Source organism: Sphaeramia orbicularis, chromosome 4, assembly GCF_902148855.1.
Source record: "Sphaeramia orbicularis chromosome 4, fSphaOr1.1, whole genome shotgun sequence".
NCBI lineage: Eukaryota > Metazoa > Chordata > Actinopteri > Kurtiformes > Apogonidae > Sphaeramia > Sphaeramia orbicularis.
The window spans coordinates 5,259,113-5,274,830 of record NC_043960.1 but is presented as its reverse complement, the minus strand read 5'-3'; the positions used below and the strand labels follow the sequence as shown (position 1 = coordinate 5,274,830).

The 15,718-nt window shown below is 37.3% G+C and overlaps 1 protein-coding gene across 1 annotated transcript in view; it reads left to right on the top strand.

Annotated features, from left to right (window-relative positions):
• LOC115417650 (rab GTPase-activating protein 1-like) overlaps nucleotides 1-15,718 on the top strand; it is a 115,732-nt gene that overhangs the window by 55,950 nt on the left and 44,064 nt on the right. The window contains 1 exon segment of the mRNA XM_030131658.1: nucleotides 11,991-12,119. Coding sequence (XP_029987518.1) covers nucleotides 11,991-12,119 — 129 coding nt within the window.

Below are 15,718 nucleotides of genomic sequence, written 5' to 3'. Positions count from 1 at the left end.
AAGTACAATAATTGATGTAAAACCAAAAATAAATTTATTCATTCATTCATATCATGAGATGAAAATAGAAAAGTTATGATGAATACAATATTATAATAATAATAATACTAATAATAATACTACTACTACTACTAATAATAATAATGATGATGATGGTGATTCACAAACAAACCAATATCTCTTTAATATTCGCTGTATTTTCTTTGAGGGAACTTTTGCTTCAGTTTAAGATGAGTCATATGTTGCAGTGAGTGTGAAACAGAAGTATCCAGTTACTATTTGTTGTACTATGGGATCTGTTTGTGGTCGGATAGATCAATGGATTTGGGAAACAACTGTGTCATGTTACATGTTGTTGTCTGATGGTTCAATATGGCCTCTAATTTGACAGGACAGTCGGAAACCGCTGGACGATGGAAACAGGGGATTTTATTCCTTAAATTATAGTGATACTAAAGACAGTGTATGTATGTTATATTTAATCATATGTTCCTGATTTTAACCCTTTATAGTTCACTCATAGAAATGCTCTGAAATTCAAAATTTACACTTTAGTGTGTTATTGGAGAACATGACAAGAATTTATTATTTTATTTAATTTATATTATATAGAAAATCAAGGTAAATGAAGTTACCATATTCGGTTCCTGACCCATAAGTGGCTAAAAAAAAAAAAAAAAATCCAAGATGGATATATTAAAAATACATGGAAACAGGGGATTTTGTTCCTTAAATTATAGTGATACTAAAGACAGTGAACGTATGTTATATTTAATCATATGTTCCTAATTTTAACCCTGTATAGTTCACACATAGAAATGCTCTGAAATTCAAAATTTACACTTTAGTGTCTTATTGGAGAACATAACAAGAATTTTTTTACTTTATTTAATTTTTATTATGTAGAAAGTCAAGGTAAATGAAGTTACCATATTCAGTTCCTGACCTGAAAGTGGCAATAAATAAATAAATAAATAAATAAACACATTAAAAGTATACATAAAAAATATAAGAAAAACACATGTAACGTGAAAGGAATGTGTATTTTAGAACATTACAACATCACTTTTCGAACATTAGACTAACATGCGTGCTGGTCCTGACCCCTGTCCACATCTACATGACCCCTTTGAACATCATTCCTTATATTAGTACCATTACTTCATCGTTCCTCATATTAGTACCATTACTTCATCATCCCTTACATTAGTACCATTACTTCAAGAAACCGAATAAAGCAGGTCCCCTCACTGTTCATGCACAGGTGGACCTTATAGCCCCTTCAGACCACATTGGACCTGAGACTGTTGACTCACCCTGTCACTGTCTTGTAACAGGGTTTCTGCAGGTCGTTAAAAACCATTAAAAGTCATTAAATAGATTTTGTGAAAATTAAGGCCTTAAATGGCATTAAAAAGCATTAAATTCCATGTCCAGAGGCATTAAAAAATTGAATACACTTGATGGAAAAAAGCATTGTTATTCATGATTTATTTTGATTATATAAACGTTTAATAATTTTGCAGTATAGTGTGATGAGTGACAGGTGGAACCCTTTAATTGACTGTTGTTTAAGGCTGATACATGAAGTCACAACACCGGATGCTTGGAATGCAGCGTGTTGTGAGCGTGCTTATGCTGTGGCGAAAGAGCGGAGGGAATATTAGCAAATGTGGGAAAAATGGGAATTACAAGTTTCAGCAGAAGTGACTGGAGGAGGAACTATTCAGAACCTGGTGATGGTAAACTGACATAAAACTATATATAAAACTGTATCTGCAGTTAAACATGGGCATTAAATTGGTTTAAAGTGACATTAAAAAGCATTAAATTAGATTTGCTGATACCTGCAGATACATTGTGTAATGCGAATGTGTGCAGAAATGACCAAAAATAGTCACTTGCCTGATAAAGGGTTAAAGTATAAATCATAAAAATACATTTTCCAATGAGATAATTCATTTATATGTATGCATTTGGCGAAGGCTTTTTTCCAAAGCGACTTACAGCAGAAAAAACAAAATAGAAGAATAAAATACAAGAATAGATTAAAGACATAAAACAGCTGTACAATTAAAAACAGTGCCGTACAGAAAAATAAAAAAGAAAACTGATAGATTAAAATATACAAGAATAGGTAAAAAAAAAAAAAAAGACATTAAAACAGCTGCACAATTAAAAACAGTGTCCTATTGAAGAATAAAAAAAACAAACTGATAGACTAAAATACAAGAATAAATAAAAAAAAGGACATTAAAACAGCTGTACAATTAAAAACAGTGTCGTACAGGAGAATAAAAAAGCAAACTGAGATTAAAATATACAAGAATAGATTAAAAAAAGACAATGAAACAGCTGCACAATTAAAAACAGTGTCATATTGCAGAATAAAAAAACAAACTGATAGACTAAAATACAAAAATAAATTAAAAAAAGACAAAAAAACAGCTGTACAGTTAAAAACAGTGTTGTACAGGAGAATAAAAAAGCAAACTGATAGATTAAAATATACAAGAATAGATTAAAAAAAGACATTAAAACAGCTGCACAATTAAAATTAGTGTTGTACGGAAGAATAGAAAAGCAAACCGATAGACTAAAATACAAGAATAAATTAAAAAAAAGACATAAAAACAGCTGTACAATTAAAAACAGTGTCATATTGAAGAATAAAAAAGCAAACTGATAGACTACAACACATGAATAGATTAAACGGTTATTATTCTATTATTTTACCGGTCCAACCCATTAGAGATCAACTTCATATCCCTGTACTAAATGATTAAAACTCCAGTTGGTTCATGGTCATATTCTTTGATTTTAATGTAAAGACTCTTAAGTGCACTTATTTCTATTAGTTCTAAAGACAATAATTGTAATTTAACTTACACTTAAAGAAAGATCAGACTCTCCATGAACCGACACGCTGTTGATGTGGACCGCTGGTGTCAGAGCACAGAGGAACTGAAAGGGCTCATATTTATCTAAACCCACTTTTATGAGTCTGTGGTTCATTTATTTGTCTGTTTGGACCTTTGATTCCCACCGTTCCGAATCATTTTTCACCGGGGGCTGAAAAGTTATAATAATAATAGGTTCCTAATTTCAGCATAAATTGTTGGTTAGGAACAGGTGGAACTGAGTTGACTAACGTTACTTTCTTTGCAGCTCGGACATTTAACAGACACATTTAAAGGGCTCATATTTACCTAAACCCACTTTTATTAGTCTGTGGTTCATTTATTTGTGTATTTGGACCCTAATAATTCATACAGTCTGAATTTGAACCCTCCAGCTGCTGCAAAACTATCTTTATATTCATTTTTGACAACAATCGAGTGGATTTGAATTCCTGCTTAATTTGTTACATTTTATAACTAGTTACGTCACAACATTTGCACATATGTATAAGGTCAAGATATTCAACGAACATTTCTCCGAGTACGACGTAACTGTTTGTCAGCAGCAGCGGTTGTAGTAAAAACTGAAAATATGTCCAAACTAAAACAACAGAATAAACATAATAATGCATTTAAAATGGAATGTGTGAACGTGCTAGGACAGGAGGTGTTCTCTGAAGAGCTGGGTCTTCAAGAGCTTCTTGAAGATATGCATGGACCTCCCCTGTTCTGGTCGAATAATTCAGCATTTTCTTATGATGGGCTAAATGAAACAAAGCAAAACAGAAACAAAACAAAAACTATTGGGTGTGTTAAATTTTTGTTTGTTTGTTTGTTTTTAAGAGAGTGGAGGAAACTGGCATCTCTCTTTTCGGCTGGCTACCTCTGCATTTAAACCATTATTTCATTGCTGTCGGGTGGAAACCTCTTATGTGCAAAACAGTTATTTTTCAGGAAACTGGAAAAATGATGCATATTCTAAATAAATAAATGAATGGAGTTAAGAGATGCAGTCAAAAGCTGTTTTCAATACTTTTCATTAGTTAAATATTTCTAAAAACCATCAGGCCAATGTAAAGACTGAGCAATGGAACTGACAAAAATGGACTTTCCACCCGACAACGACGATTTATTACATTCATTGTGATGGTGGTGGTTTGACTCCTGTTACTGGAGAAATTCCCTCAGATGTTCAGATTCTTTGTCATTTAAAACATTTACGTCATAGATGTAATGCAGAAACGAAATGACAATGCATTGGTCTCAATAACAAAAAACCCAGATAAAACACTTGTAGACAGAATAAAATAGTCAGTTTAAAAATATATAAATATTCATGAATAAATAATGTGCATTATAAAATCTGTGATTAAAATAATAATAATTTAAAAAAAAAACTATACTAGCCAATGTAAAGACTGACCAATGGAACTGACAAAAATGGACTTACGAGGTTTCCATCCGACAGCGACGATTTATTGCATTTATTGTGATGGTGATGGTTTGACTCCTGTTACTGGAGAAATTCCCTCAGATGTTCAGGTTCTTTATTTGTCATTTAAACATTTACGTCATAGATGTAAAACACTTATAAACAGAATAAAATAGTTTAAAACATCTAAATATTTCCTCTTTAAATTAATCTTTTTTTTTTTTTTTCTTTTTTTAAACCGTCCTGCTCTATATCTGAACAGCCGTGTATTTTGCGTGTCAGAGGAAGACAGATGTGTTGGACGTGATAGTCGGGAATGGAGAACAAATGAGGATGTGAGGAGGGTGGAAGGGGCTTCCACTGCCAGCCTCCCATTGGTCAGGCATGACGGCATTTTCCCCCGAGGCTCCCTCCTCCCTCCTCCAGCCTCTTCATCACCCCTCCCTCCCTCCCTCCATCTGCGTTCACCTCCCTCCCTCCCTCCCCTCCCCTCTCCTGTTTAGCAGTCGCTATCCACATCACTCTCCAAAACAGGAGCGTTAGCTGTAGCGTTAGCAACCTGGACTTAAAGGAGCAGACTTTGTGTTTTTGGTTTTTTAATCTTCTTCTTTTATCCTTCCCTCCTGTGGATGCCTGCTTTCAGCTCCTTCTCTCCCTCAGTTCCCGCTGCTGTTTCTTCTTTATCTTCCACCTCCCTCTCCTCCTCTTCTCTGTCATCAGCTGGTATCTCTCCAACACGCTACCTCCGTCCACCTCCCAGACCTCTGCGTCGGAGCCGCCCCTGCTAGCTGCTGCTCGTTGTAGTTGTTAGCATCACAAAGAGAGAGATACAAGGCTAAAGAAGTAGAGGAAGGCACAGAGATAGAAAAAGCAAAAGGCGCCGGACAGGAACCGCTGTGTGTTATCGTTCTTTTGCCTCATCTGAGCTGCCGGCCCGGACCTTCAGTCCTGATCATGCAAACCCTGGTCCATTTAGCCCGTGTGGTTGACAAGCAGAAGCCACTTTCCCTCTGAAGAACCAGGCTGAAGGATTTACTGACCACTACAGACCTGCTGCTAATGGAGATCTGCCAGAGGGACATATGCTGTCCGAGCTGTTAACTGGAGTGTGCTTTTACCGGTCGATGTGGTTCAGAAGTGGACAGAGTTCACATCTGAGGGGTTTCAGTGAAGACGAGGAGCACCGAGTCCACAGCGGCTAATGTGCTTTTATGACAAATGCAATGCTTTTCTGTGTTATTCCCTCCTGTTTTTTATGCATCACCGCCTCAAATCTGACTCAACGAGTTCAGCTCAGTCCACTCAGCCAGAAACCGACACAAACACGCAGTGCATCATCGTCCCCTCCTGAAGGCAGAGGAGGAGCGCTCACATGCTAACAGACCTCATCCGGTACTGATTCTGCAGGTCGGACTTAGGCTGGGGCTCTTCAGTTCTGTTGTTTCGGGTCATTTTACATTTCAAAGGTTCCCGTCGGCTTCGGAGCAGGTGCGGCCTCCCCATTTGGAAGCGGAGTACACGGCGTCTGGGCGGCTTTGAAGCGTCGTCTCATATGCGGCGAGCCTTGAGCGTTAAGGCCACTCATGTCATGCAGGCTGAGGGGAATTTTCTCTCCGTCTTTGAAGTCTAACAACGAAAGAAGAATAAAAAAAAAAGGTGTAGTGATCGCCCGCCGCTGCTGTATGCGGGACCAGCGGCCCACGTGTTGAGCAGCTTTGTTGCTAAGCAACAGCGTACCGGATTGGAATTGGATTAAGGGGAGTTTGGCACAGGGAAGATGAGAGTGGGTAGAGTGACCGGGCTTCAAAGCGACTCTGACAGGTAGCCACAGGACCCAGCATTATGCCGAAAGCAACGTCCATACGTCATTTTCTGACTGTGATCTCGTCCCACCTCGGGGCTGTTTCTGAGCTCTGACAGTGGCACCAAGGTTCTAATAGTTTTGGATTTTTCATTATAGTTTAGTTTAATTTAGTTTGACTCTTTTTTTTTTCCTCTAATTCAGTTAGTTTTCATTAGTTTTTAGAGCAGGTTTGCTAGTTCTTATTAGTTTTTGTTATTTTCTAAATGCTTAGTTTTAGTTTAGTTTCAGTTTCTTTATATCTTTTCTCTTCTTCGCCGTCGTATTCAAATAAATCCCAGACAGGACTCTGCTGCTTTCTCCCAACTTTAGTCTCCATGTTTCCAGGTAGAGTGGGGACCAGAAGACGACTGGAAACCACAAGTGACGTATGGTGCCGCTAGCTAAAATTGCTAGAGCAAAATAAATCTATTTCGAATCAATCCAGCATTGACAAAGATGAAAACAGAGGGAATTTTTTCCAAGGACAACAACAAGTGACAAGAAGTGACAGACCATTAAATATCATATGGTGCCAGCAGCTAAAATTACTTGAGGGAAATAAATCAATTTCATTTCAATCTGACATTGTCAAAGACGAAAACGAAGGGAATTTGATCCATAATTTTTATACGTTTTAGTTTTGTAAGCACACAATACAGTTTCAGTTAGTTATCGTTTTTTTCTTTTAATTATAGTTTTTCTTTATTTCAGTTAATAAAAATGTTTTTACAATTCTAGTTTGCGTCATTTTGTTAGTTTTGGTTAACGATAATAACCTTGAGTGGCACAAGCTGAAACGGCGTCCACTCGTCCTAATTCCCAGCCGGGCCACATGAACTGGATCTGTCCTCATGCCGCTCCCCTCGGACACCTCTGCTCCAGTCCTGCTGAGTCGCTTTTTCTTCCTGTGAGAGTCTCCTCCGATCCAAAGCCTTGAACATCGCCTTTTTTTCGGGTCACGTTCTCACCGGACTTGAGGAGGACTCGACCGTTTTTTTTTCGTCCAAAACAGCGACTCTCGAACTTTGTGAAACCCGGGCAGACTTTCCGGTCGACACACTGGAGTCATCTGCCACCCTGGCCCCACAGCGGGACGGCCCCTCTCCCTCACCTCCCTCACCCACTCCGCCACCATCTCCTCCGCTCTCCCCTCCTCCCTCCCCTCCCCCGGTACCGGCCCTGCCCCCCCATTTGCCCCTTCCAGCAGTTCGCCGAGCGGTAGAGGATGGCGAGGGAAAAGATGAGGAGGGGGCCCACGGCGGTCAGGCCTCGGCGGACTCTTTCTGCAGGGTGATGGGTCTCCTTGGGATGGGACACCGGCTCTTCGTGCCCAGGCTGCTGGCGGTGAGAGGGTGGGGTCTGGGGGGTCTGGGGGTCCGTGACGCTGAATCAGGATGGAGCATGGTCCTGGTCAGGGTTAGATGTAAACTTTTGAATCTAAGAGTTACTGATGATTTATTTATTTATTATTAGGATCCCCATTAGCTGATGCAGGACATCATCTACTCTTCCTGGGGTCCTCCCAGCGGATGAGAGTGGAGGAAACTGGCATCTCTGTTTTCAGCTGCATGCCTCTCCATTTACACCAGGGCGCTCAAACTCATTTTAGTTCAGTTCCACATTCAGCCTGATCTGATCTCCAGTGGGCCGGACCAGTAAAATAATAACAGAATAATCTGTAAATAATGACAACTGCAAATTTTTGTCTTTGTCTGAGTGCAAAAAAAAAAAAACATTAAATGATGAAAATACTTACTTTTATAAACTATCCAAACAAAAAAGATGTGAATAACCTGAAAAAACTGAAATTTCTTCAGAAAAATCAGTGCAATTTTAACAATATTCTGCCTCAACTGATCATTTCTACATGTGCATTCTGGATCGGATCTACAAAGACACTAAACACTGAGGAACAGGCAGAAAATAGTTCAAATTGTGCTTAATTTTCCTTAGATATTTCAGGTTGTTCCTATTTGTTCAGGTTATTCACATTTTATTGTTACAAGATATTTTGTAAATGTAAATATTTTCATGATTTAATGTTATTTTTACACTAAAACAAAGACAAAAATTTGAAGTTGTCATTATTTATAGACATAATGTAATATTTAAAAATTATGCCTATAAATAATGACAACTTCAAATTTTTGTCTTTGTTTTAGCGTAAAAAAACCCCCAAAACATTAACATTATTATTTATAGGCATAATGTAATATTTGGGTGACACGGTGGTGCAGTGGTTAGCGCTCGTGCCTCACAGCAAGAAGGTCCTGGGTTCGATTCCAGCACCAGTCGATGGGGGGTGGGACCTTTCTGTGTGGAGTTTGCATGTTCTCTCCGGGTACTCCGGCTTCCTCCCACCATCCAAAGACATGCACTGATAGGTTAATTGGTTAATCTAAATTACCCATAGGTGTGAATGTGAGAGTGATTGTTTGTCTCTATATGTTCAGCCCTGAGATGAACTGGTGACTTGTCCAGGGTGAACCCCGCCTTCGCCCCTATGTAGCTGGGATAGGCTCCAAGCGACCCCCGTGACCCTAGTGAGGATAAAGCGGGTTCAGAAAATGAATGAATAATGTCATATTTTTTTTCACATCAAACTGAGAAGAAAATATGGAGTCATTATTTGTTGTCGGTTCTTCTGCTGTTATTATTTGACTGTAGATCATATTGGTCTGTATGTGGAACCTGAACTAAAATGAGTTCCACAGCCTTGACTGAGGAAGTTTTGCACTTTATAAATTTATCCTCCGGGCTGGATTGGAACCTTTGGTGGGCCGCATTTGGCCCCCAGGCCGCATGCTTGAGACCCCTGGTTTACACCATTATTTCGTTGCTGTCGGGTGGAAACCTCCTATGTGCAAAACAGTTATTTTTCAGGAAACTGGGAAAAACGATGCATACTGTAAATAGATGAATGGAGTTAAGAGATGTAGTCACAAACTGTTTTCAACACTTTTCATTTGTTAAATATTTCTAAAAACCGTCAGGCCACCGTGAAAACTGACCAATGGGATCGTTTTATTACAGAAATGGACTTACGAGGTTTCCGCCCAACAACGACGGTTTATTGCATGTATTGTGATGATGGTGGTTTGACTCCTCTTACTTGAGAAATTCTCTCAGATGCTCAGATTCTTTGTCATTTAAACATTTACATCTTAGATATAATGCAAAAATGAATTGACGATGCATTGGTCTCAATAAAACACTTGTAGACAGAATAAAATAGTCAGTATAAAAATATATAAATATCCATAAATAAATAATGCACATAATAAAATATGAGATTAAAAAAACGATACTAGTTTGATGTTAAAATGTATTGCGCTGAATGTAGCCCAAGTTGACAGGTAGAGTCAATATTACAGTGTGGCTGAAATCCTCTCAGTATATTATATCACATATCAGTATATTGCACTGTTTATCTCTGACATTATGTGTGTTGTTATCCTATAGGTCAGGAGTTTACCAAAAATATCAATCAAAAGTATCAGGATATTTTGCTGGTTAGTGTTTGCCATAATCTCTGACACTTCCTGCACTAAAGTTTTAAGTAAACCCAGTTTTAACCCATAAAGACCCAAACGTCCACTAATACCCAAAAGCATCTACTGATCTAAACTGTTTAATACCTGTTGATCCACTAATCCTATCAATCCATGTCAATAACTGATGTAAAATACAGTTTGTCGTCTTTTCATGGTCATCAGATATGACCCATTTGGATGTTCAGAGGCTCCGTAATTACCGTGGAAACACCGTCATCTTCTACAACATTGATTCACCAATAAAACCCATGGAGTTGGATCAGTGACAGTGGATGAAGACACTGGGTTTATGTTCAGTTAATGAGAGATTTGACTGAAAAAGTCACTTTTTTGTCCGTTTTGTCTGTTTCTGATACAATAACCTTTGAATTTACCTTTGAATTTTCATGAATGTCTACATGATCAGTAAATTAAATATAATAAAATACCTGTTTTACACTGAAAAATGCAAAATACAGAGGATAATAGAATAACTGGTGAATGGTTGGATCAGTGGCAGTAGATGGACACACTTGGTTTATGTTCAGTTCATGAGAGATTTGACTGAAAAAGTCACTTTTTCTTCAGTTTTCTTCGTTTCTGATATAATAAACCTCAACTTTAATCTGAGCTTTAACAAACATCTATATCAAGGGTGTCAAACTCATTTTCTTCTGGGGGCCACATTCAGCCCAATTTAATCTGAAGTGGGCCAGACCAGTAAAATAAACAGCATGACAGACAATAAATAATGACAACTCCAAATGGTTTTAATGCAAAAAATGGCATTAAATTATGCCAATATTTACATTTACAAACTATCCAAACAAAAAGGATGCGAATAACCTGAAAAAACTGAAATTTGTAAAGAAATATAAGTACAATTTTATCAGTATTCTGCCTTGACTAATCATTTCTACATGTGCATTACAAATCAGATCCACACAGGCACAAAACATTTAGTAACAGGCAGAAAATAGTTAAAATTGCACTGAATTTTCTTTAGACATTTCAGGTTGTTCATATTTGTTCAGGTTATTCACATTTTATTGTTAAAGGATAGTTTGTAAATGTCAATATTTTCATATTTTAATGTTTTTTGCACTAAATCAAAGAGAAAAAATTGGCGTCGTCATTATTTATAGGTTATTATGATACTATTTTTGAGTTTGATGCCCTAACTTGCACTTTGCAGATTCATCCTGCGGGCCAGATTGGAATCTTTGGCTGGCCAGTTTTGACCCCCGGGCCGCATGTTTGACACCTGTGATCTATATGATCAGTAAATTAAATACAGGAAAATGCCTAATTTTCACCAAAAAAAATGCAAAACAGAGCATAATATTAGTGTAAATGGTGGTAAATTACAATATAGTGAAAAAACTATTTTGGTATTGCCACAAAAGTAGCACTGGGTCTTTATGGGTTAAAGGCTGATGTGACCGTTGTCTTTGACGTGGTTAATTGGACATTGACATTGTCTGTATGAGCTGACGACAACAAATTTCGTGCAAAACCAACCTTAATGGCTTTAACTGCTGATCAGTAAGTTGTGTGTGTCCATAATAAGTTCATTTTTAGCAGAGACAGTGGATTCTTTCACCACTAGGGGGTGTTATTGATGTTCTTTAGTCACTCTCTACTTTTCTTTCCATGCCACCTGCTCGCCGTCTGTAGTTTAAACCTCTTTAACCACTGACTTCTCCTTCATTTCATGTCAGTTGTGTGTTTTCCGACGGTTCTGCTTTTTGCTGTTTTACACTTTTGGTTTTCGGCTCCCACGCAGAGGAGTTAGTTATTTCAGTTTTTTTTGTTTTTTGTTTTTTTTAAGTACTAAAAATAATGCAAGAAACATTTAAAATAGTTGTCTCAGTGGCAACAGGAAGGAGACGAATAATGAAAGCTAAAAGTGGAAGTGGAAAACAGGAGGTTGGAGTTAAAGTCTGGAAGTCTGCATGACACTCAGTCCTTCATTGCGGTTTTTAATGGCCTCGGTCTAAACCTGATGAATCACTTTTAAATGTGTTAATATTTCACAAACAGTTTTGTTGCTTAACTTTGTTTTGTTTTTTTCAGTGCATGATGGGATAGATTTGTGAGAAACATGAAAAACAAAGAGGGAACACTGTTTGCTGGCTGTATTCCTTACAGCTGATATGAAAATGTTCCCTTTGTTTCCTTGGGTTTTAATTTCCTGTTTGAAGTCTGTCTTTTTCGTAACTATCCCTTATCTTTCTCCTCCATCATCTCCCCTTTTTCGACACCTCCTTGTGTCTCCACAGACGTCTAAAGAGGACCTTTTGCAGGCGGATTTTGAAGGAGCTCTCAAGTTCTTCAGGGTCCAGCTTCCTAAACGCTACAGAGCTGCAGAAAACGCCCGAAGGCTTATGGAACAGGCCTGCAACATCAAAGTAAGACCCAGGGTGAACGCCCACTGCATTTCCTCACTTTAGGGCTGGGTGATGTTAGCCAAAAAAAGAAGGATGAGTAGATATGTTTTCAGTGTGATGACATCAAACATATTTTTTTTGTTTTTCTACACCAACTCATGATGTTCATGAGTTCGGTTTCAGATGCTGCAGCTCTTTCATAATTCATAGTTTGAGTTCTTGTTTGTTCAGTATTAATTGTCAGCCTTGTAAATCCAAGCTGGACTGACTGTACATATCCTGACCGAGGAAAATCCAATTCTCCCTTTGTGCAGTAATCTACATGTGGATTTTCTGCCTCCGTCCAGAATAATATACATTATATAGACTAAATGTCCTCTAAAATTAACCTTTATTTGAAACATAGTAGAGCAAACTATTACATGATCAAAAACAAATTAATTTTAGCAAAAAAAAAAAAAAAGTCTCGGTTTTGAATGTCTGGGGTCACCAGAAATTTGTGATGTTAAAATGGAGTCATGAGCCAAAAAAGGTTGGAAACCACTGCGTTAAACAGTCCGTTAACTCAACAAACCAAAAGCAAAGCACGTTTATTTGTATAGAACATTTCATGCACAGGACAATTCAAAGTGCTTTACATAAAACATAAAAGCATCACAGGATAGGCATAAAAATACATTTAAGATGAGAGAAAGTTAAAATATAAAAACGTGAAAATTAAAATAGACATTAAAATCATCAGTAATAAAATGTGATTTTAATGTTCATTTAAAAGACATTAAGAGTTTAAGGGAAAGCTGCAGTAAACAATAATGTTTTCAGGCCGGAATGCAGTTTTCTGTGAGTTTGTACAGACATCATATATAACTGGAACACATACACTACAAACAAAAGTGAAGGATATTTCTTTTTTTTTTTGGTCTTTTTTTGTCATTTTTGCCATTTGTAAATAAAACTATGTCTGGTCCAAGGTTATTATTGTTAACGAAAACTAACGAAATGACGAAAACTAGAGTTGAAAAAGCATTTTCATTTACTGAAATAAGTAAAAACTTTAATTAAAAGAAAAAATAACTAACTGAAACTGTATTGTGTCCTTACAAAACTAACTAAAACATATAAAAATGATGGATAAAATTCCCTTCGTTTTCATCTTTGTCAACGTCGGATTGATATGAAATTGATTTATTTCACTCTAGCAATTTTAGCTAGCGGCACGATGCTGAACTTAACAGTCCATCACTTGTGGTTTCCAGTCGTCTTCTGGTCCCCACTCTACCTGGAAACATGGAGACTAAAGTTGGGAGAAAGCAGCAGAGTCCTGTCTGGGATTTATTTGAATACGACGGAGAAGAAGAGAAAAGATACGACAAAACTAAAATTAATACTAAAACTAAGCATTTAGAAAAAAAAGGAAACTAATAAAAACTATCAAACCTGCTCTAAAAATGAATTAAAACGAACTGAATTAGAGAAAAAAAAAAGTCAAAACTAAAAAAAAAAACTAAACTATAATGAAAAATCCAAAACTATTAGAACCTTGGTCTGGTCATTAAAAAAACTGACACACAAAAAAGTAAAAAGCGCTGTGCAAGAATCCCAACTGAACAAAAATAGCCTAAAAATTAAAAATGTCCTTCACTTTTTGTTAGTAGTGTATAAAGCGTCTCCCATGAAGACACTGAAATATGTTTTACCAGAGGGGTCAAAGGTCACATCAGTTTTTGTCACTCCTTTTGTGCACGTGGACAGATCATCCACGCTGTACCGGATCTGTACGCTGAATCTCCGTCATTTGCGTGTGGTTTTCCTGTTATTTGTTTCTGATTTTTCTTGAATTTTTTTTTTTTTTTTTTTTTTCTGTTGCTGTTTTTGATGCTCTGAGGTTTTAAATGCTACCGTCGTCGGCACAGCGGCCTCGTTTCAGTAGAAAAACGAAGGCAGTTACGGATGATAGTCAGAGTTTTCTTCAGAGCGTACCTCGGTGTGTGTTCATTAAATGTACCGTCACACACATACAGGCGTGTTCTCATCCTCCCGTTGACCTTAATGAGGCCAGTGGTATTTGGAGAATTTGCTGAGGTCACCAGAGACTGAAGGCAGAACACAGTGTATGTGATGGTTTGTGCTTGTGGTTTGTTAGTTTGTTGAGAGAAAGAGAGAGGAAGGAAAGAAGGAGTTGATAGAGAACGATGGAGGAGATAAGGGTCGTTCCACCCTCTCGGCTCATTTTTAGTCCTATGACTGCTCACTGTCACTCTCCACTCTGTTATTTTTTGTGGACATTGTTAACATTTCTGACTTTCTTTTTTTGACACTTAGTTTTTATTGATTACACTGGGTTACAAAAAAATGTTTTTTGCAAGTTGTCTAGGTTTTTTCAGCTGAATTAGGACCATTTTGCACCGCTAAATCCAAAAATGACATCTGTTTTTCTCAATCAGGTCAGGTTTTTTTGCTAATTTGATTTTGAAAAATTTGATCTTCTCGCAAAATATAATAATTAATACCAAAATAAGATTGGTAAGCACACTTTATGAAACTTGTGACTTGATTCCTGTTAGGTACAATGTTGTATTCACCGTAGATGTAGCAGAATACGCCAGGCTTATTTTTGCAAGATCTTCTAGTCGAAGCCATTTCATTCACCTGTAATATTAAAAAAAACATTAATCATAAATTGGCAAAAGTCAAATCTTCAGAACTCGTTTATTGCAAGAAATATAAAGAATTTTGTATCATATGATGTGAAAATGCCCATAAATGTAAGCAAAAATGTTAAAAAGTCAATATGTAGCATAGTTCAGAAAGTTGACCTGATTGAGCAAAATTAATGTGATTTTTGGCTTCAGCACACCAAAATTATCCTAAATCAGCTCAAAAAACTTAATAAATTTGTTGTTGACCAGTGTTATTTATAATTCTGACAAACAGAACACAACAAACAACGATCGGCAACAGATACAAACATAGTCTAATTACCAAGAAATCCAGGTTACAGCAACGAGATAACAATCAAGTTACACAATTAAATGTCGACAGCGGCAGTCTACACAGCGTTCCACAGGACTGAGACAAACCACACAGCAATTGTCCTTAAAGCACAGGTGTCAAACATGCGGCCCGGGGGCCAAATCCAGCCCACCAAAGGGTCCAGTCCGGCCCTTGGGATGAATTTGTGAAATGCAAAAATTACACTAAAATATGAACAATCCTTTTAGTTCAGGTTCCACATTCAGACCAATTCAATCTCAAGTGGGTCAAACCAGTAAAATACTCTCATAATAATCTATAAATACTCACAACTCCAAATTTTTTCCTCTTAGTAAATGTTAATATTTTCATGTATTTACTAGTGCTGGGCAGAGATTAAAATTCTTAATCGCAATTAATCGTGTGGATTTCTGCAATTAATCACGATTAATTGCATAGTTATATTGGGGGGGGGGGGGGGGGGGGGGGTTGCCAGCATCAACAGCGTGTGTTTCCTTTCAGTGATATTTCAGACTTGAAGTACTCCAGTGATAAAAGATAATTCCACATGTCAGTGTTTACAAACAACTGTATCCTTCTCCCCCCCACCATCTGAAGACATTGAAAATGAAAATGTCCATGGAACA